This window comes from Centruroides vittatus, unplaced genomic scaffold, assembly GCF_030686945.1.
Source record: "Centruroides vittatus isolate TY-2023 unplaced genomic scaffold, ASM3068694v2 contig_2682, whole genome shotgun sequence".
NCBI classification, from domain to species: Eukaryota; Metazoa; Arthropoda; class Arachnida; order Scorpiones; family Buthidae; genus Centruroides; species Centruroides vittatus.
Genome location: NW_027121707.1, coordinates 719,964 through 742,651, shown reverse-complemented (window position 1 = coordinate 742,651; position 22,688 = coordinate 719,964). Strand labels below are relative to the sequence as shown.

The following is a 22,688-nucleotide window of genomic DNA, read 5'->3' as shown; positions in this document are numbered from 1 at the left end:
ATTCCGGTGGGAGTGCGCGCCGTCGAACGGCAAAAACGGCCGCTTGTAACAGTAGTTTACGGTGGAAAGCAACATGGCGTCCTCCATGGCTCAGATAGTTTTGTTTCCGGGTCCATTATGTGGTTTTATGAATGAGAATTTAGAAATTGTGAAAGCGCGAGTTAGCGCACGCGATGATGTAAGTGTCTTTACGAATTTTTTTTCGAGGCTATTTTAAATGCTCTTTCAACAAATAATCCATTTTATGGTTAAATTTTACAATTGGGACCCTTCTTTTGCCTTTTAAAGCTCTTATTTTAGAATTATAGATTCCTCCATCACGATACTACCGATAGTGCGGGCGCCGCCATCTTTCTTTCTTTCACAGTCGTTCCTAAATGCCTACAAACAGCAGCGCACCTCCGTAATAGCGGAGACGCAGAGCGACCGCTATTAAAGAACGCACCCATGGAGCAGTCACCAATTATGCCGGAAAGTCCGTTGTTCGCAGCGTCCGTTATTCGAGGCGTACGTTATACGAGGCACCACTGTATTTATATATGATATCAGTGTAAATCCAATTAATTCGTTCTAGACACTCCGAAATACATACCAAAAAGACATTTTATAGAGAATTAATATAGCGTTAAATACTAAAAGCAATAAAAAATTAATATAAAAAAACTAATCTGAGGGAAGGCAATGGAGTTGTTTGGCTTTTTTTTTTAACTCTTTCCGCCCTGTGGGCACTAAGAGGGCCTTTTTTAGTAGGCCCATTATGGGTTCGGCCAGGCCCACAATGGGGCGACCGGGTGGTGAGGGACGGGGCCCGACATATCCGAACGGACCACCCCCGAAAAATTCCTGGGGATTATTCGACCCGTTCGGATTCGATCCCGGGTCCCCCAGAGCGGTAGGCTGCCACTTTTACCGCTCGGCCATCCGGCCGTCAAAGGAGTTGTTTGGCTAGACACGCGCGGTAATGTCGTCTTGTAGAAGTTAGTTGGACACGAGCTTCTAGCCTACATAGCTCCGTGGTAAATTGTGACGTAATTGTCACGTTATAGTAGTAGTATGCGTTTATGATGGTCGTATCGCGGGGAATAATGCCTTCCGGGAGGACCGTTTAAGGGAAACTGGCCCCTATTCAGACGTTTCAGACGTGGAGAAAACCCGGAAAACTCCACGTGACTAGCCCGTCCTTGCGAAGCGCGAACCCAAGACCGAACTCCCAGTGTTCATGGAACGGAAACGTTGGCCAATGGTGGGCTATCGCGGGGTAATGCTCACAGAACGTGAAATAACGCCACACTAAGCCGTAAAACGGCTTAGTGTCGCCCTTTGTTTTCGCAAAATTAGCAGCGAGGTCACTTGGGCACTTCGACGAAAACCGATACCGACGATAACCGAAGTCAACGAAAATTGAGGTATTACTGTAATATTTATTAATATTACAGTGTGGCCTGACCGAACCCATAATGGGCTTGCTATATAAGGCCCTCTTAGTGCCCACAGGGCGGAAAGAGTTACAATATATATATTACAGTAATATTTCAATTTTCGATAGGAATAAGGATGTAAAAATCAGAATTATTTTTGTGTCAAAACAATGACGAACGCGACAAATACAAAAAACAAAACAGCAACATCCCGGGTGTGCACTTACAAAATATCAAGATTATAATAAAAAAAAACGAATTCGTAAAAAAATATATGCAAAATTATGATCAATTAATGAATCCTCTGAATTATCAAAAATATTAACAATAATAAATAAAATTATGCGTTGTGCCATCTATTGTGAGATTGCGTTATAAAAACCTTATATTAATAGTTACTGTTGCTTTCATAAGTCTTCAAATTGGTTCGGTAGATTTTAAGAGGTGGGGCTATAGCTCCCGAATCAATGACCCGATTTTCCTGAAAATTTCTAGAAAAATTTTCTCCTAGCCCACAAACACAACACACCTGTGAAATTTCATAAGTTTTTGGCAATAGGCACGGAAGTTATTAAGCTTCAAATTGGTTGAAAAAAATCTTGCCCGCCACACACATAAACATACAGAAAACCCGCTAACTTTTTTTTTTTTTGGCATTTCTTGACGTTTCGAGTCAAAAAAGATGTAAACATTTTAAGGAACCATTTTCGGACCGCTCACCATACTTTCCCTCTGTTATATAAATGCCGGGATGGTCAAATTATTTTTAAAAATTGTTTTAGGATGGTTTTTGCAGGGGGCGTTGTAGGAAAGATGGCGGATGCCAGTTAATCGAAGGTTGTAGCACGTGGAGCAGTGTTTCGTCGCATGCGTTTACGTGATGAAAGTGGAATGGTTTGTCAGCGTCATTACTCTGGCTTTGTCTTTGGGAATGGAAGAAGGGGATTTTTGTTCCAAAGAAGACGGACTCTGCTCCTCCTCCCCACGTGCCAATCTTCTGAAGGAAAGGAGGTGAACTTATCCACGCCCCTCTTCCTGCATAAAGATTTTAGGTTTAATGTTACCTTAGGTAGCCAAGATGGCAACTCGTCTCTAATTCCAGCAAGGAAACAGTGGGACGCACGTTCTAACTTAACCTAACCTATTGTAATAAATTACCATAATTATTAGCAACCGAATTATTAGAATAGGTTAGGTTAGAACGTGAGTCTCACTATTTCCTTGCTGGAATTAGACGAGCCGCCATCTTGGCTACCTAAGGTAACATTAACCAGATGGCTTATTTACTCATTGTCAGAGTTTCTTCCATTGTTGAACATTGATTTAAATATGTTTTGCAAGTTAAAATGATGGGTACTTTTCAGTTAATGAGTTGCCAGAAAACTATTGCAAAAGACTATTGCCTTTAACAATTTAGCCCATGCAACTGTGCCAGCTTCAAGTAGCCCACTTGACTGTGGAGTACTTGATGCTATATAGTTTAAGGGGAGTGTGGGGGCTCACCCAACCCGGGTGCATCAGTGTGATAGTTCGCACCGATGCACATGTCTACGTATGAAGCATGTAGAACATGCAGTAGACTGATACATGTTAAAAACTGACTTTCAGAGACGAATATCATTCAAGGGTCAACAATTCTGGGGTGGTGTGAAACTCCTCGTTCGGAGCTTGAATCTTACTTGTTGCCGTATGTGCTGGCTGGTGTCCCGTTAACTGAAGAGTACCAAGAGATGTGTTCTGCTAACGCAAGTCTTTTCTGGAACATAAGTGTGAAAAAATAAAAATGTAAATAAAAATCAAAGATATAGGGTATCTGTGTTGGTACTTTACATTATAAATGTGTTTTAGATTTGATATGTTGAGAAATGTGTAAGGGTATAAAGTTTATGTACATAAAAAGCTGTATTGAAAGTTGGACTTTCACTTTATTGATGGTTATGTAACCAGATCGACAAGTCCTTGGACTCGTGTGGAGAAACAGAAAATTATTAAACTTTTTACTAATAAAAGGCATTATTATATACACTTAGTTTTTAATGTATGAGCCATTTTGCTCCATGCGTGATTTAACATTGTGGATGAGATCTTCAAATGTCTTTTTGAAGAATATTGGAGGAAGGATGCCCAGAAATTTCATTACTACTACTATCATCTCAATATATTACTGATCAAAATTTTCTAGGAATTATCATATCCACAGATGCCATAATCACTAGCCAAACGCACAACTTTATTTTACCCGGATGTATTTTGAAAATTACAATATTTGCCTTCTCTGTGCATTTTCTTCCATATGAACTAAACAAGACACCAAACTTTTCCAATACAGCTATTGCTTAATGTGGGATTTGATTAACGTGCAAAATTAATTCTTGCAATCTATATACACGGCAGAAGTTTAATTAACGTGGTTTTACCAGCTGTCGTTACTTAACATAGATACTGATTTGATTAATGTGATTTTGATATACACGGTAACGTCAAGGGATTAATTAACTGTTAATCACGAATAACATCTTGTAAGAAATAGTATCATACACAATTTTAACTTTGCTGATGTGTCTTAGTGTTTCCTAAACAAAAAAAATCTACCAACATATTGCGTAACTTTCCCGGGAGAGTCAGGCAACATGTTTCTAGATTATTTTCTTATATGCAAACTTTTTTCTTTTATTATTATTTGGCTAATTACGAATTATTTCTTACTATAGATATCTGCTATATGATGTTAATCCTGGAGAGGGGTTTAATTTAAGAAGAGATGTGTACATGAGGATAGCCGCTTTAGCTAAAAAAATTAGAGAAGTAAGGTTACAAGAAGACTGGATTCTTGTTCTTCCTCCTTGGGGACCACTATATCACTGGAAGAGTGAAATTGCGGAACCCCAGATTAAAATACCGTGGTCGGAGTTTTTCAATCTTCGGAGTTTATCGAAATACGTTCCAGTGATCGAATTCGAAACATTTTTAAAAGGTAAAATGTGTAATTTCATTTGTAATAAATAATTTTAATTTATGACAAGAATTGTGATTTTATTACAATTACAGAAAACAGACTTTGTTGCCTTTAACTCTGAAATTCAAAGAATTTTATAACTATAAAACACAAATTGAAACTTCCAATAAAATAATTTCTTAATGATGAAAGTATCTCAGAATGCAGATGATGGTTATTAGTCTATAAGAAAAGATTTTACGAGAGTTGACGTACAGAAAGTCAAAAATAAGAACCACACAAATATCTACAAAATTTTTACTGCTGCCATGTTGTTGGGCAAATTGCTCCAAGATACCATTCTCAATTACGCACATTATTGTCTGCGGTACTCAATTTATAATATCAATTCTTCGTCCAAACTTATTTTTACAAAAAAATACTTATGCCGGCTATTTTGTAGTTGGCGTATGAAGCGGAAAATTTTCAAATAGACCGACTACAAGATAACTCAATTGTTTGAACATAATTAAAAATTACAATAACAGAATGGCTGGCATACGTCGATTAGATCGAGTAATAAAAATAAAGCAGACTTTTAAACCGGTAGAAAATTATTTTTACTCGACTAATACTTCCAATCAAAATATTACCTAACTAAAAATGGCGAAAGGTAAATGCAAATTACATTAATGAGGTTTCAAGAACAGAATTTGGTTAATATTATTATTATTGTGGATCATCTTTGCAACTTCTTGCATTTAACGTCTACCTCGGAAAGGATTACTTAGCAATTAAAGTGGAAATAATACCTTAAAGAGTAATTATTGTGCAGGTTCACAAGGTTCAGATACTTCTTATATCTGCAATCTTACTACATAAGTTGAAAGTTACTGCAGTTTCGAGAATATCGTAATCAATTAATGGAAATATTTGATTGCGATAAGAATAGTAGTGAATCAAAACTGGTTTGCCTGCAATTATTCTTTGCAAATCTAGATACTATTATTACCTTGTAAATCCTGTAAATCTCTGTTAATTTATATTTTTTTTAGGAGAAAGAAATGTGAGGAAGATTACGTGAGTCAAACCTTAAATGTTTTTCGGACATCTTCGTCCCATCGTCAAAATCAAAAAAGTTCGAATCGTAAATTTGAATGAAAACATAAGTATTACTTAAGCATTCTGGAGGAAATCAAATATTTAAAATATACACTTGCCGTCTCAAATTAGCAGTACCTTGCCCCTGTACGTCATACTTTTCCTGTTAGCAGTAGAATCGTGCCAATCATCTATGTAACTCCTTTCATGGGAAAATTTTTAAATTGAAATAATGTGACTTCCGGGGAAAACCGGAAGTTTGTATATAATAGTATATAGTGACTCCTGCCTCTAAGGTATCCATATCTGGTCCCGACTTTTATCTATCTAACTCTGTTCTCAAGATTAATGAAGGACAGATGGATGACAGTATGAATTTATAAGTTTACAATTTTTTCAAATTGCAGCCCAAAAAGCTTTCTGGTATAACATTCTTAGTATTTGTTTCTCCTGATATTACATATTATACTGTATATATATTAATATATATATATATATATATATACAGTATATAAAACAGTGAGTGAATTGAATGAATATACCTAGCTATTCTAGCTATGGCTCATGCTGGGAACAATTCAATGCAAATCCTTAATCAGATGTTCTGAGATTGAGTGATCTCGTGATGGAGAACATCGAACACTCTCCAAGATGACCCAATCTCAATATCTATAATTTACCTTAGGAGTATGGTATATAAAACCAACCAAGGATTGCGGCAGAGTTGAAGCAGAACATTGGGGATAAATTGACAGTTATTCTTCCTGAAATGTTGATGAAAGGCATGCAAAATTTTAGGAGACGATTGCAAGAATGCATAGACAACAATGGATGGCACCTCAACGATACAAAATTCAATAAGTAATCATAAGTTCTATGTTAAATGCTTTGAGATTAAGTGCAGAATGGTGATAAATTCGTTTAGCAAAATTATGTAACTTTTATGTTATTAAAAACTGACAGGTTAAGCTGCCACATCCTGTAATTAGTACAGGTTGAACTCCTTAATCCAGCAACCTTGGGATCTTTAAGACCCCTACGGAAATCACCTATATAACCATATGCCTATTCTATACACATATTGCAATATTATCAAAGGTAGAACCAAGCTTTAGGAAATAATACAACCGTTAATACTCCAAAGTTTTTATTGTTACATGTAATATAAAACCGATAACCAAAAATACTTGTAATTCCTGTAGCTCAGATTACACCAGAAGTCAGCAAGGTTTCAAGATTTTCATATTTTTAAGGCATGCAGAGTCATTAAGGCTCATCAAATATGTGGAGGAGCAGCAAAGTGGATTTTCTATGTTGGAATGAGTTATTAATTAATGACCCTCTTCAACCACTGTTGCAACGTAGCTTGCTTCTGGCACTTTAGCTTTCCCTTAATTAATTTACTTTGAATTAAATAAACAGACATAACAAATCTATCATCTACAAACTAGTGGTAACAGATCCGAAACTTACTGGACCACCGAATGCCAGATTAAAATGGTTCAAACTATAATATAAATTTGTCAATGATTCTGTTTTTGTAATAAATGAGATTATAATTATTAAAGAATTTATACTGAATATACTTGAATTTATCTAGAAAATGGTGAAGAAGTCGAAGAAATATTTTATTTGCAACATTACGAAGAAGGTTGGACCGAAGGAAAATGGGAAGAAAAAATGGACATACGCAATTGTTTAGAAAATCATCCCTACAGCAAAAGCAACGGAGTTTATAGCGGATGGTTTTGGGGTTATCAAGATGTGTATGCAATTAAGTTTAATTGTTTATCTGTTCAAGGTTTTTCAAGTACTCTCTTGCCACTATTCACCAGAATGTCCAAAGCTAAGTAAGTACAGTTATTCTCATATTTAAGATGATTGTATTTAAAAAATTAATTTATTATTGGTATATAACCAATGTAAAGATTAATACTAATTTTCTATATCCATCTTGAATTTGGCCAGGTTTATGATCGGAACAATTGGGTGGCGAAAGACGGGTCCCGAAATATCTAGGGCAGACAATTCGCAAAGAAATCATGGGGTTGCCGATCTAGTTTTGAACCTAGGTTTTTTGGAATGGTAGGCTGGTGCATTAACTTCTGTGACTATCTGGCTATCAAATTTATATACTAGAAAATATTAACAAATTATTTTAAATACTCGTAGATAAAAATTTCCATAAAGTATTAATGTAATTTCATCAAATTTTCAAATATTTAGATTAATATGTTGACTGCCAAATACAAATTAGGCAATCTGTTACTGGATGCCACCTAAAAGTTATCTCGTAAAATGCAGTCTTTACTTTTACACCGAAAACAAGTATATTTGTAGCTGATAGATTTTAAACAATAGGCAGATGACATCTGAAATAAGGCTGAAAAAAAAATTTTTATTGTTTATTATTGTATTTACTCAAATCTAAGATGCACCTTAATTTCTAGATGCTCACCCATGGATTTTATTTCTTCAATAGACAACTGAAGACAAATTATGTCAACAGAATCAGTATTTATTTCAAGTAGAGTAAGTTATATACTACTGTATTCAATGGCGTTGAAGTTAGAAACCTCTTCATTGCTGTTTTAGGCTCTTTTGAATCAACACTAATGTCATTTTAGTCACATTTTAGTTTTAGTTGTTATGTATATGTAGTTTTAATATGCTAATAAGCACTTGATTCAATGTTCACATTCCTCCACGTGCAATCATAGTGCTGTTGAAAGCATCAGAAAGGTGACATTTCTTGAAAGAGTGATGCACTGTGCATTTTACGGTAATTGAGACTACTGCCCAATACCTATTTGGTCACATAGTCGAATTTAGAGAGTTTGTATGTGGATGGTGAAGGTCATTGAAACAATTCCATTTGCAAAATTAACCTGCTTTATTAACTGAGGTTTTCTTATAAAATTTTTTATCAAGTCTTTTTGTCACTTAGTAAAGTCCTGATTTTTCTTTGATCTTCTATAAGAAGAGGTCTGGATGCTTGTCGGTGGATGTGTTGTTTCTTGATGTTCCATTGGTTGGCCCTGGAGCAGTATTGTTGGTTGCACTGGCATTGGAATCAGATGGTGATCCGCAATTCAAAGGATAACCAGGAACATCAAGGCTCAGAAGAGAGAGAGAGAGAGCACTTGACACTTAGACAATTAAAAGAGGAAAGACCTTCTGGAAACTTGTATGTAAGATGCCATAAAGAGTGAATCTTTGTAGTTAAATCACTACAAAGGATGGGTCTTTGTGCACAATGTAACAAAGAATTATTGTGTCCTTGGGACATAACCTTTATCCCATTTGTTCCTCAACTGTCCATCCTTGTTGGTAGTGATTTCTCGTCCTCATTTTCCAATAGGTCTCTTTTTGCTTCCAGGTGGAATTGGAGACTCTCGGATCACGGGAGAAGTCACCATTGATGATTAAGATGTATTAGTTGCACATTATTCAGTTGGACATGGACCTGATCATCTGTTGCATATGCTAACAATGCTTTTATTAAAAGACCCTTCATGATTGACTCTTGATGTTCCATTATTTGTATGTTTAAGGAATGAGTCATATTCTAACATTTTCCTACTCTATTATCTATTAATTTAATGAATTGGAGTAGACTCCTAGTAGCACCTTATGTGAAATGGTGGTTCTTTAACCAAAAAGACCAGCTCTACTGCCGTTCTAAGAGCATATCGTGTGATACATTAGATACGTGGATGATGATCACATCATTTGAAGTTGTAAATTTAATTTAATAAAAATTCATTTGGACTCCTCTTGAGTGTCGAGCAGGAAGTTCCAACAGTATCCACTTCCTGGACATATTCCTGACCTGGTAGGATGACCATATCCACACTAAGGTATTCCATAAACCTTCATATGGGCCTCTCTTCATACTAGCAGAATAACAAGATCCATTTCCTTTTAAAATAATAGTCTTCCAGCACTAGTCAGAGAAGCCTTTGTGCATTCTACATCAGGTTAATTGCAATGAAACATAGATATTCCACACAAATTATCAGAGGTGTAATACATTGACAACCATCACCAGCTAAGAACAAGAACCAAGAGAAAGACAGTTATGTCACACACAACTGACTGCCATCTATAAGGAAATAGCCTATAAGAGAAATTTATCTATCTACACTTAAAAATGCTAATGATTTGGAAGACTGAAACAATTTACCAAGAATTTACTCCATTCTGTTAATACATTGTAGAGTAGGAAAAAGGTTAAAATACATTGGGTTGGTTTATTTGGTTACGGCAGTGCGACACATGGACAAGAGGAATGCCTCTAGGACTTTTAAGGGAAACTGGCTCCTATTTAGATGTTACCGACACGAAGAAAACCCAGAAAACTCCAAGTGGCCAGTCCGTTGACCAGGCACAAACTCGCGACTAACTACCAATGTTTAGTGGTTTTATCCACTCGGCCACTGGTGGGCTAGAATATGTTAGGACCACAACACATTCCTTAAACATACGAATAAAGGAACATCAAGAGTCAATCACATAGAGCCTTTCAAATATGGCATTGGCAGCATTTGCAATTGACAATTAGGTCCAGGTCCAGCTGGATAATGTGCAACTAATACATCACACCTGAGAGAGAGAGCCTATCTAAAGCATCTGGAAAGAATAGATATATATAAAACTAACAAAAATGCAAGGGCTATAAATTATAAATACAAATACAACAAAGTGAATATTAAATATAACAGTTTAGTAAATGTATATATGTAAGTAATTGTAATAGTTTTTTTTATTTGTTTTTTCCATCAGATCAATAATGATTGACAGAGCTGAAGTCATTTTGCATGATAATTATGGAGATAAAAATTATTGGGATGTAAGTACTTTAAAAATAATTGACAAGTGTGATTTATAATACATATTTTACACTATATATATATATATATATATATACAGTACAATAGACCCCCCTGTAACACGGTAGATACGTTCTGTGTTATATGAATTCGTGTTGTACAAGTCACTTAAATACATGAGCCAATCACAGCCCAGCACGTGCAGTTTAGGGGCTATGGCTGTTTGAAAGGTTTTCTTCCATAAAATTAATCGATTCTAGACTAATTTGACTCAACATTTTCAAATCACGTATAATTTTTGGGAATAATTCATATAAACTATGCTATAAACAAAAAATTGTAGGATTACTTACCGAGTGCGCACTGTTTGACGATGCCATTGCTTAAGCTTGTTTTCGTCGCGGATCGGCTCGTTGAATGGTGGGTGCGTGTTTCCTCATCAGCGAATTTTTCGCAGAAAAATAACTTAACTTTGGAGACATCATTAATATAAAATATAATTTTTATGGCCGTTGAATAATAAATGTTTTTTAGTAGGTCCAGTGCTCGTTTAAACTCGACGGTTTGTACAATATCTGCTATTGGTCCAGATTCCACCAATCCTGTCGCGACACGAGCCGGCCATGACGTTTTACCGTGTTATATGAGTCTCTCTTAGCGTGTTATACGAACACCGTCGCAATTTTTTCGCCATGTTATACGAATCCGTGTTATATGAACCCATGTTATAGGGGGATCTACTGTATATAATAAATATAAAAATTTATTTTATCTATTAAATAATAATAAAAATATTTAAAAATCTTAGTTTAGAAGTCATTTTTATTTTATTTTATTTTAATTATAAACTGTTCTGTAAAATTTTTAGATTATACTAGTTTATTCTCACATGTCTTTATCTGCCTAGCTACTCTCCTTTTTGTCTACTAGTTTGTTGTCTAAAGGAGGAATAGGAATGGAATTTGGGGATGTATATACTGTATATGTACGAAACAAAGGGGCTAGTATGTGTTGGACAAAGGCTCGAGAAGGTTGTCATAACAGCCAGTAAAGTTATGTGTTTAGAAGATTCCTAGATTGGAGACTAGGAGACGAAACATAACGAAGGACTCTGTGGTTTAAAGAATAATGAAATGAGAGAGAAAAAATATGTATGAATTTTGAAGACTTATCAATAACACTTATTTCCTGACATCAATTTGATTGATCAAAAGTCTGAAAATTGCACAGATCCTTCCACCATTTTGAGTTTCCAGAGGAACCTCTCTCTCATTCAACTTTCCTCTACTTTCCTTCTTTTCTTGTATTTCTGTTCTGTTATATATAATTAGTTTAAGTTAAGTTACTATAGTTGAACAAAAAATTGTCATATTCCTCTGTGCATTGTGTCCTAGCAAATTTTGAATTGTAAATAACTGATTTTTTTAACACTAAATAAGTATTGTTGCAGTTATTATAAAACTCGTGTAACATGATTGTAAATAACTTTTTGTTAAAGTCTTAGTATAACATTTTTTAAATGGTAATCGGGTGAACAAAGAAGAATTTCTGCATTGTGTTAGATGATCTGATCATTACAATTAAATCTTTACCATATAAGAAAGCATAACTTTGAATGAATTGCTGCCAAGGAACACAGTTAAGTTTAAAAGACAAAGCTTAAAATACTTTAAAAAACTTCTCAAAATAACGACGAGAAATTCTTCTTCTCTATCATTACCGATTTTCAAGGAGAATATTTAAAACAAAATATTTACTTTGACTACAACTTTCTTCTAATAGGAACCAGCTTTATTAATTTTACATTACCTCCAAATGCATTTCTTTATATAGCATAACCATTTGTGCATTTTGAGTAATTTATACCACACGTGCTATACAAATGTCTGGAATCGGGCATTAACAACAGAACACACATCATATTATAGAAAGTAGCCATAATAAACATGTCACAGATACATCCATGCAGAGCCGTAACTAGGGTTTTGGACGCCTATGGCCAAGAATAAAAATGGTGCCTTTTTAATTTTTATTATTAAAAATATAATTATTTTATTCTAAAAAAAGCTATTGTAAAAAAATTATCTAATGACATTCAAAATACTATATAAATATAAATATAAAAAATTTTTTGTGTTATTAATTTCGAATACATATTATTCCGAAACCTTCTCGTTGGCGCCTTTATTAAATCGGCACCTATGGCGGGGGCCACATTGGCCATACCCTAGTTACGGCTCTGCATCCATGTATAGCATGGAAATAAAATAACAGCTTTTTCTGTAGCTATGCATTTATGTTGGTTTGGCACAGCACCAGGCCAGTGGCGGGGGGTATCCTATAGCCTTTTGTGATGCAGCCTGATAGAATATAAAACTAATGTGAGATCTGGAAATCCCCCTGAACATAAAATTATAATCATTGTTCCCTATTTTGAATTGAAATTTTTCCTATTATAAACATCCTGGCTAAAAACGGCCCTGGCCGAGAAAATATGCGTCCCTGGCCATATAACTGTCAACTATCCATTGTTCTTACGCTGAGTACAGATCATCTTGCAACTTAAGTTTATAGTTAGCACCCGAATTTGCCGTATTGTTTCCAATCCTGGGAACACCTATGTCCTAAGCACATTCACGTGACCAACTTTCCCAGCAAAAAGCTATATAAGATGCTTCCTTCCCCCCCTCGCGGGGAGTCAGTTATCGACCTAGATCGAGTCACGATCTAGTCCATCTTGTCCTTTGTGCTTCAAGAGTTACCGACCCTTCCCTTTAAAGGAATTATTGATCCTTGTGACCGACAGGATATTAGAAATACTGATTGTCTAAGAGGTATGGAACCCATCTATGTAAGCTCTCTCTCTCCTCGTGTGGTTGGGATATATAGCTTTTTATATATGTCACCCCTTTAATGTCAGATTTTTGTAACATATTTTTTATCATTAAATCGTCGTTATCCTGTTACATGGTGTCTGGTTTGCTCGAATATTCGCTTATCGCCTTACCACGACTCCACCTTCCCTCCTACACTCGACCGGATGAAAAGTAGTCCCATCCCTGGGATCCCTACCGACAAATAAGCCATCTCTGACTCGTGGGCAAGTCCCTCCGACTTGTTAGCCAAAATTAGACAGAGGTCTGACTTCGCTGTTCCTCCTCGGTACCCACACTAATGACAATAAAATTAAACTTTTTAATATGCCAAACAACTACCAGATTATATTAGGCTACTTTTCTGCGATTATATTAATTAATTTCTAAATAATTTGTCCTAGAGGAGGAAGGAGTTAGGCACCATCTCTTATTAAATTTAATAATTATAATTGAATTAAATAATGTAGAGTATTCTGGAAGAAAATAATTGGCTTGGAGCAGGACGCTAACCTGCAACTCATGCTTACCGTGCAGATGCGTTGCCAGTTATGCTACCCAAGCCTCCAGTTCAATTTCCTCTTCCAGACATATATAATTATGATATAACCATTCTTGGTTGGTTATTATGCTGGCTGGAGACACCTTTAGCATCCTCATCCTATAAACTCCTACTCGTGGCACTCGGCTGGCCATTGCTCAACCCCTGCATTGTATATATGTAGTGTACATACATATATACCATGCAATATTTCTAAACTCGATAAATTGATGCCTAGTGCTAAGCCAGACCAACACTGTAATAATAATTTTTATTAATTGAATTTTTAAAGGTTGTTGTATGTGTAAACAATTCGTGTAATGTTTACAGATTAGAAGAAGTATGCGATTTGCATCCATCTTGATAGAAATTGGTAATAAATTTCGTCGTGAATATTTAAATTCATCCGACGACGCAGACAAAACGATATTAGATGACGACTGGCAGAAAGTAAAAGCAAGAAATAGTAGATCGGCGATGGGCGGTCCTTATGTTGCAGTTCATTTGAGAAGACGAGACTTTGTCCGCAGTCGACCGACAGAGATTCCCAGTATTAAATATGCGTCGGAACAGATAACAAAGATACTGAAAAAGTATTCTCTATCGAAAGCGTTTGTTGCGACAGATGCACCAAATTATGGTTAGTGTGAACTTTATAGAATAGCAGTATTTCAAATATATAGAAATACAGTAGAGCATCAATTAACCGACTTATCGGTTAACCGACCGCGTTCTAGTCGGCAAATTCAAATGTCTGCTAGTGATGTGGCGCTACAATATTTGGTGATGTCTTGGCTACTTTAATATTATTTTTGTTAAATTTTTGCATGTTTTAGCTGGCAGCACTGGCTGTTCATGAAAGGGAAGCTAGTATTTAAACCAGGCCTAATACACTATACTAATAATGTATTTTTTCATACTTTTCGAATATCCGACTTTTCAGTTATCCGACTAACCCCAGTCCCCAATTAAGTTGGATAATCGATGCTCTACTGTATAACCATGTATTAACCCAGTTTTTAATTAATGCCAAATGGTTGCTGGATTACATAAAGCTAGAATAAGGCCATTAATAATTAAATATCAAGTATTTTGGCCTAGAATGGATAATGTAACTGGCAACGTCTTTTATAATATACCAGAGTTGAAGGTTCGAGTCCTGCTCTGGGACGATTCTTTTCTATGTTAATGTTTGGTAATTAATTTAATTATAATTATTAAATTTATCAAGAGATGTGCCTAACACCTACCTCTAGGCAAAATTACTTGATATTTAATTATTCAATAGTAGCATTATTATAGCCCAATGCAATCTGGCATTTAGATATAAGTTTTGAAGTACAAAACTTATCCCTATCTGATGCCATCTAGACGAGACTTAATGATAAAAATGCAACCAAATTTGGCATGGTATTTCAGGGCATGTGAAAGATATTACAGTAGGATCAGCATACCAGAGACATTACCATAAAAAAATTAGTACCAAACTCACACTATGGCACTTTTGTTGCTTTAGATCCATGTAATTATGGTTGCGGGTACATTAAAACTGTGGTTTGTTGAGGACATGATGTGAATTTGCCAGCCTTGTTATCACACTGCACTCAGTGGCATAGTGAAAATAACTGGCACTCGACACTTTATTGGCACCTCCAGAAACATATATAGTTTGTCTTGGAGACCATTTGGGCGCCCCTCTGCGAGTGGCACCCGGTGCATGATACACCCCCTCACTATGCCACTGACTGCACTGCACATTAGAAGCATCACAGAGACTAAGACTTTCACTTTCTGCTGCCTAAACCTGGCATTGTACTGGGTTGCAATATATAATAATTTTTTTTATATATAACTGGAAACATTTATATAATTTAATGAAGAATGAGTTATTATTATTATGAATTTAGTCTCTGTAATCCAAAAACTATTGGTAGACCAATCTCACAGCAATATCATTGGCAAATTGATTTTATTTAGAATTACATCATATGCATTTTGGGTTGGTCTAATTTATTCCAACCCCTCTTCGATGCTAAAACAAAAAAATTTTTTAGAACACGACATCAATGTATAACATCGACAAGTTTAAAAAAAGGGGAGAGAACTTACAATATACGTTGGTGTAAATTACATTATTATATTATACGGGTGGGAGGGCAAACCTTCCTCACATTGACTGGTATCCTTGTAATTAAGACCTACGAAAAAATTAATAGCAACATTTATATTAAATTAAATAATGACCCGTACGAAAATATAAATAAACATAACTAAATTAATTTAAAAAAGTTATACTGATAATAATGTAAGCAATATAGATAAAAATTTTATTCTGGACCCTAAAAATAATAGAACCCCAAAACTTAATAGATTAAAAACTCATAAAATAGAAGAAAAATTTAGACCAATTATAGATTTTAAATTTTCTATCCTTTACAATCTAGAACAATACATAAAACAACAATTAAAAGATATCGATAGTTCAGTCTACAGTATAAAAAATGCTGTTTAAACTGTTTTACCAGTGTCTTCCACAATTAATCATCGATCACCCCTGTTGTTATGTCTTCGGCTGGGGAAGTACAGCTTCTACGACATCGTTTTCTGGAGGGGTTCTAGGTTAACCCAATGGGTAGGAGGAGGGGCCTAGCAGTTGGGGTACAACTCTGTCCCTCCTCTCCCTCCACATTGAAAATGAAATTGACTTTGAAAGAGGTGATCTGACCGTCAACCCTTCTACATTGTTTATGTCCATGTATCCTGCAGCCTAGTTCCCTGGTGCAAGGGTGCTTTTACTCTGCTTTGTATATAAACTGATACTGCTGTTATTTGCTTTGCAACTGTCAATTTGTACATATTCATTGTTAACGCTTTACATTGCGATCGGGATAAGCTCTCCCGACTACCATATAATGTAAACTGTATCCTGCTTCCAACCATTAATTTCCATGTGTTTATTGAATACTGGTATTAATCAGAAAAGCTTTATGAACAGGATAAGTCCTCCTGTATACTGATATACACTTTATCTCATTGTATTTGCACTTACTAATTGTATTCGTTAAGAGTTAAGACTGCAAAACCGATATGTGGACGGGGAAGTGCCCCGTAGCATGCTCGGCAACACTGTACATAATGTTCTCATTTGTCCGTGGGGGCCCCCGGTAGCTTCTTTTCACACTTTCCTATCTCCCCGTGTTTCCTCTTCTACCTAACTTCTTACTTTCCTAATTTCTTTTTTCCGTTTCCTACAGGGTTAAGTCTGTGTTATAATGGATAGCCCTTCTTATCTTTAACATCAAATCAAATCAAAGTATAAAAAATGCGGATACCGTTATTAATAGATTACGGAAATTAAAAAAGGAGAATTCAGATTGCTTAATGAGTTTAGACATAAAAAATATGTATCCTAGCATAAATTGGATTTTGATAGAAAACAGTTTAAAAGATCTTAGTATCCATAAGAATTTGATAAATTTAATAGAATTTGCTTACAAAAATAATTATTTTGAAGTTGACGGCATGTTTTTTAGACAGAGCGATGGTATCGGTATGGGGTCAAAGATGGGGCCAAAATTAGCTGAATTGGTCATGATTGATATCGATAAACAAATTAGTGAAATTCGGGGCATGAAGTTAATAATGAGGTATGTGGATGACTCTCTGATAGTAATTAATAGAAACTTGACTAAGAAAGAAACCATATATAATTCAATAAATAATATAGACAGGGATATACAGTTTGATGTTGAAGAGGAAATGAATAAGAAAATTAATTATTTAGATATTACCATAGTTAACAACCCTAAAAAATTTGATTTTATAACTTACAAAAAATCATGTAACGTTAACAAAACTATTAATTACCATTCATATATCCCCGATTACATTAAAAAGAATTCTTACCTTATTGAATTAAAAAACATATATACAAGAATATCCGATGATTCTAACATAAATATTAAACTCAAAGAATTGGAAACAAAATTTATAATGAACGATTATCCGAAATTCGTTCTTACAAAATGGAAAACGTATTATTTAAAGAATAGGTATAATACTAAGTTTAAAGCTGACAAAACATATAAAAGGTTTCCATGTGTTAAAAATATCTTTGAGCATTGTAATAATAGTATTAATAATCATAACATTTGTTTGGCCCCATCCTTGACCAATAAACTTTCACAAAATATTTGTAGATATACTAATAAAAGTAGTAATAATAAGTTAGATCCTCTAAAAAAAGCTGGTGTTGTATATAAACTGGAATGTAATTGTCATAACCCGTGTATGTATATTGGTGAAACAGGGCGTGTGTTAGAAGTAAGAGTCAAAGAGGGGTTGAAATAAATTAGACCAACCCAAAATGCATATGATGTAATTCTAAATAAAATCAATTTGCCAATGATATTGCTGTGAGATTGGTCTACCAATAGATTTTGGATTACAGAGACTAAATTCGTAATAATACCTACTATACAGCGAAACATTTATATTAAATTGAAGAATGAGTGATAGAAAGATGAAAGGAAGTGCTTTAATTTAATATAATAGAGCAAATTAATAAAAATAAATATTAGAAGGGAATTTGAAGTTAAGGATTATTGTATGTAAAGATCGTATGCTAAGAAAGCAGCGTATCATCTAAGAAAACCGACAAATTATGGGATTTACTAAATAAAAGTTGCCTAAACATTACTGAAGCTTTACTATATTTGTAAGTTTTAATAAATAATAATACAGTGGACCCCCGATATAACGCGCATGTCGGGCGGGAAACAACACCCGCGTTATAAGGTGAACCGCGTTATACCGAGCGGCGCGGTGTAACGTGGTTCACCTCTTTACTTTAGCAATAATGTCAAGCTTTTCTTTCACACTGTAAGCTTTTCTTTTACTCATCATGCATACAATAATTAAACACTATTCAAAATACATGCAGAAACTCAATACATACACAATTACTCAATACGCAGTAACAATAAAATGCGCTACTCACTAACGCCGCACAGACCTGTATAAACGTGTTTGAGCTTATCGCGTCGCAAACATCGCCCGCACTATAACCGAGTGCGCGGTATAGTGAGCAGCGCTATAACGAAGGGCCACTGTAATATTAATAATAATAATAATAATAAACTGTTATGTAACTAATCAAATATAGTTTTGCCGGAATTGTTTTTAAAATAAATAACGTACTTTTTGTTCCTTAGAATTTGAAGAGTTGAAGTTGTATCTTAAAAATGTGGCGACCGTGGTAAGATTTGTGCCAAGTAAAGAAATTTTGAAGAGATACAAAGATGGTGGGGTAGCAATTATCGATCAGTGGATATGTTCTCACGCAAGGTATTTGTTATAATATAAATTCTTAATTATTTTAAGATTGCGTTTACAGAAATAAATAACTATGAGCCTCTGATCTTAACAATTCTTGAATACAGAAATTCTCTAATTCCAAATTCTTATAACAAACTTCTCCGTGTATCAAACAATTGATAATCCCTGGCAAATGCAGCATACAAACATATGGGATTTATTATGCCGCGTAGCTATTTTGAAAATATCTGTTTCAGAAGCAGTTGAGAATAATCTACGAACTTTATTTTTCGACAATTACGGATGGCGTCGAATAGATATGGGATAGAATGTTGCCGTTTCTTTGATGAAAGTAATAGAAATTTCTTTTGTCGAGAAAGTTGGAGCAGCAGTCGGGTTTTGGAGGAGTGTGTTGTACATACATCTTTGCATGTCTGCTATAAAAGCGTGGCAGTTGTTTATAACAGTTTCATAATTATTTGTAATTTCATATAACAAAGTTACATACGTATGTATGTAATAAAAAATGATTTTGGTTATTACATTGTAAATCAAACTGCTTTCTACCTCGAAAGCTTCCTCCTTAATGGTTTAAATATTAGAATACTGGGGTGCTATTAAATTAATGGAACAGTGTTTGTTAGTGGCATCAAATTTACCAGTTTAACTTTGTACTTTTATGCACATGAAAAACTTTATTAGGGGAGAGAGGTTACAACATGGTCCGCAGGGATTTCAATGCAGATAAGTACGTTCGTGTGGGTAAGCCTTAGTATTAATTGTTATTGAGCAAAGGGCACTTGAGAAAGATTCTTTTACTTATCTTTAAAAAATAGTTATCAAGGAAAACTTTCTACATCAATTTTATGTAAAAGAGGTAACAGAGTCTGACAAAACTGTTTTGGCTTGCAGGTACTTTACCGGTTCCTACGAATCAACCTTCTCGTTCCGGATTCAGGAGGAGCGCGAGATCTTGGGATTTCCAGTCGATTCCACCTTCAACAGGTTGTGTGGTGATGGAAAGAAGAGTTGTGAACAGCCTGCTCGGTGGACTGTCGTCTACTGACGAGATGGTTGGAGAAAGAATCACTTGCTTAAAAAGGCCCAATGAGGGCTTGGCCCATCACCGGGCACTTCTTTGCTCCTTGGCCAAATATCTTACCAGTCATTAATTCTCTTAAAAATAATGAACCGGAGGCATCAACGACATTGCTAGGTAGAACTTATTCAAACTCGCTCACTTTTCCATCGAACAGTGCCGAACGTCGTCTTCAGGCTGCATACAAAGGCGGGGAAGGAAGTTGAGAACATTCAAGGACATTGTAAACTACTGTTAAGGTGACCAACTTTTTTATAATGAAAAGGAGGATACATAAATTGAAGGAAAAAATATTGTAAATAAAAGAAACATTTTATTCATTGCAATAATAATACACTATAATAATCTCTACTGCATGTGCAGTGGCATAGCTAGCATGGGTGACACCCGGGGCGGATATCGTGGTGTCACCCCAAGTCATACCGTGGGTGTCACCCTTTTTAACTGTTTTATAAAACAGTATTGGATTATTGAATTGTAATATGCCCGCACTCGAGCAAACTTGAACGCTATATCGAATAAGCGATATCATCACATAGGTTTATATTAACTAGCGTGAATCCGTTGACTTTTTCTTTTTTTTATTAGTCATGGGGTCATGGGTTGTTGAGTCAGTCGAATTTTCCATGACAATGTTAAAGCGCGTTGTCAAGGTTTATTTCGCGACTTATTTTTTCACAGTCGGGTGTCGAGGGAGGACAGAACTTACAAAAGGAGGACTGTCCTCCCTAAAGGAGGACGGTTGGTCACCTTACTACTGTACACATTTTTATTACTTTATTACATGTACTACTGTCTGTTTCTATATTAAAAATGTCCACATTATTGTAGACTTAAATAAATCTACCCTCTATCTCTCGCTTTGTCATGGTCCACAAAAATAAATTTTGCATAGGGCTGCGTCTGCAAAGATGTCGTTAAGTGAGATGGTCCTTATAACAGAACGTAACACAATGATAATATAAAATTTATTTTTATTTTAATGAGAAAACTTTGTATGTAAATATAGATCATCATTGAGATTCATTGCCTTCTGGCACAGCTTGCTTTTATTCGCGATTGAAATGAATTTAGATGGCTGATCGATCTTATATCATGGCTGACAAAAGTAGTATAAAGGCGGGTACGCAGGTACTGATTTATCGGAACAGGAGAGTCTGTCTGGCATATCCGAACGTGTGGATGAAAAGTGACAATTCTATCATCCATACATTTAAGGTGTGTACAGGGATTACGTATGCATTTAACATATGTATGTATGTTTATAGCAATTATGTTATGTGGCTTCATGCAAATATTGTATTTCACAGTGAACATATACCTGTACAATACTTTTTGAAATAATCATTGAGACGTTTGGTTTATTTCGTGAGAGCAAGGTGACGTGGGCGATCCCAAAGAGGCCAGTTTTACCTATTTTAGTCGTCCTGAGATGCTTCCCAGGAGGACTTTTATGGGAAACTGGCCCCTATTTAATTGTTACAAAGCTGACAAGTTACAAAACCCTTCTTGTTTACTACTAGCTTTAGTTCGTTGCTTATTGCTCGCTTGTTTATCAGCCTTGCTGAAGATCGGCAGTAAACGAGGCGATTTACTCGCTGACGATATGACGTATGACAGATTGGCCTTGCTAGTTGGCCGTTAGTACATTGCTTACTTATACTATAAACGCGCGCAAATGATGAAGTATATTTAACCAATTAGAATACACGAACCACGCATTCACTGAGCAACACGTGATTCGCCCCCGAATTGGTAAACGGAGGAAACATTAAAATCTAGTGATAAACTTTTGGCTATAATTGTAACTGTTTCTGCAATTTGAGAAAAATCTACGCATGGAAGACGTCATACGAATAAATATTTCTAGACGTTTACTTCAATGAAAATCTATCTGTATTTGGAAAATTTTACGTTCTAAAATCCATTTTTTTCAGTTGGATTTCAGATATTGGCTCCCCCTGTTATATTCAACAATCTAGGATTGGTCGATTGTGGCCCCAGATGGAGAAAAGACAAGGTGGTGGGATTCCATGGATCTTTATTGGTCTGAGAAGAAGGAATGCTACAGGTTGGAGACCACCGGGCCAGTGCCCGGGAGGGGCAGTTTCCGCTTCCATCAGGATGGTGAAGCGGAGAAAACTGGGTGGTGCTTCCCGCTCAGAAGTGGAAAAGAGCCACTCTTTCTCTGGCCGCTGCCACTGAAAGGGGTGAACTGCCTTCCATCTGCCATCTGTCACCCTACGGGTGGGCCGCCAACTTCTTTTTCTTCGATGGACTGCCAGACGTCGGAAAAACGGGGAAGACCGGGTTCGTCTGTTGATCTTATTCTTGGGAGGAGGGCACAGTCGGTCCTCCTCCAGTTAACGACTTCCTTCCTGAGGAATCTCTTCCCTTCCCTGAAAAAGAGAGAGAAAGTTAGGATGGCTTGGTCAGGGTCTAAATCTCGACCGCGGTTTAAAACTATGGATCACAAGAAATTGTGATCCATAGCTGGTGGGTCATGGTTAGTTTGTAACTACAGGGTTCTTCACGGACTGGCCTTACTGGAAACGATACAAATGAATTTAGAC

General features: G+C 35.7%; 1 protein-coding gene across 1 annotated transcript; it reads left to right on the top strand.

The window, feature by feature from the left end:
• Nucleotides 1-2,224: 2,224 nt before the first annotated feature.
• On the top strand, nt 2,225-20,957 carry O-fut2 (O-fucosyltransferase 2). Its single transcript, XM_067266173.1, has 7 exons — nt 2,225-2,429; nt 4,130-4,392; nt 7,055-7,304; nt 10,240-10,306; nt 14,031-14,340; nt 18,914-19,046; nt 19,929-20,957. Exons 1-7 carry the CDS (start codon nt 2,299-2,301, stop codon nt 20,080-20,082), a joined length of 1,308 nt encoding a protein of 435 aa, XP_067122274.1. The 5' UTR covers nt 2,225-2,298; the 3' UTR covers nt 20,083-20,957.
• Nucleotides 20,958-22,688: the final 1,731 nt, after the last annotated feature.

What these genes read in the sequence shown, in the direction of transcription:
- O-fut2 (XM_067266173.1), top strand. Translation starts at nt 2,299, where the DNA reads ATGAAAGTGGAATGGTTTGTCAGCGTCATTACTCTGGCTTTGTCTTTG. An exon ending in GAGATAAAAATTATTGGGAT is followed by an intron (nt 10,307 to 14,030) that starts GTAAGTACTTTA and finishes TAATGTTTACAG; the next exon opens with ATTAGAAGAAGTATGCGATT. An exon ending in GACAGATGCACCAAATTATG is followed by an intron (nt 14,341 to 18,913) that starts GTTAGTGTGAAC and finishes TTTGTTCCTTAG; the next exon opens with AATTTGAAGAGTTGAAGTTG.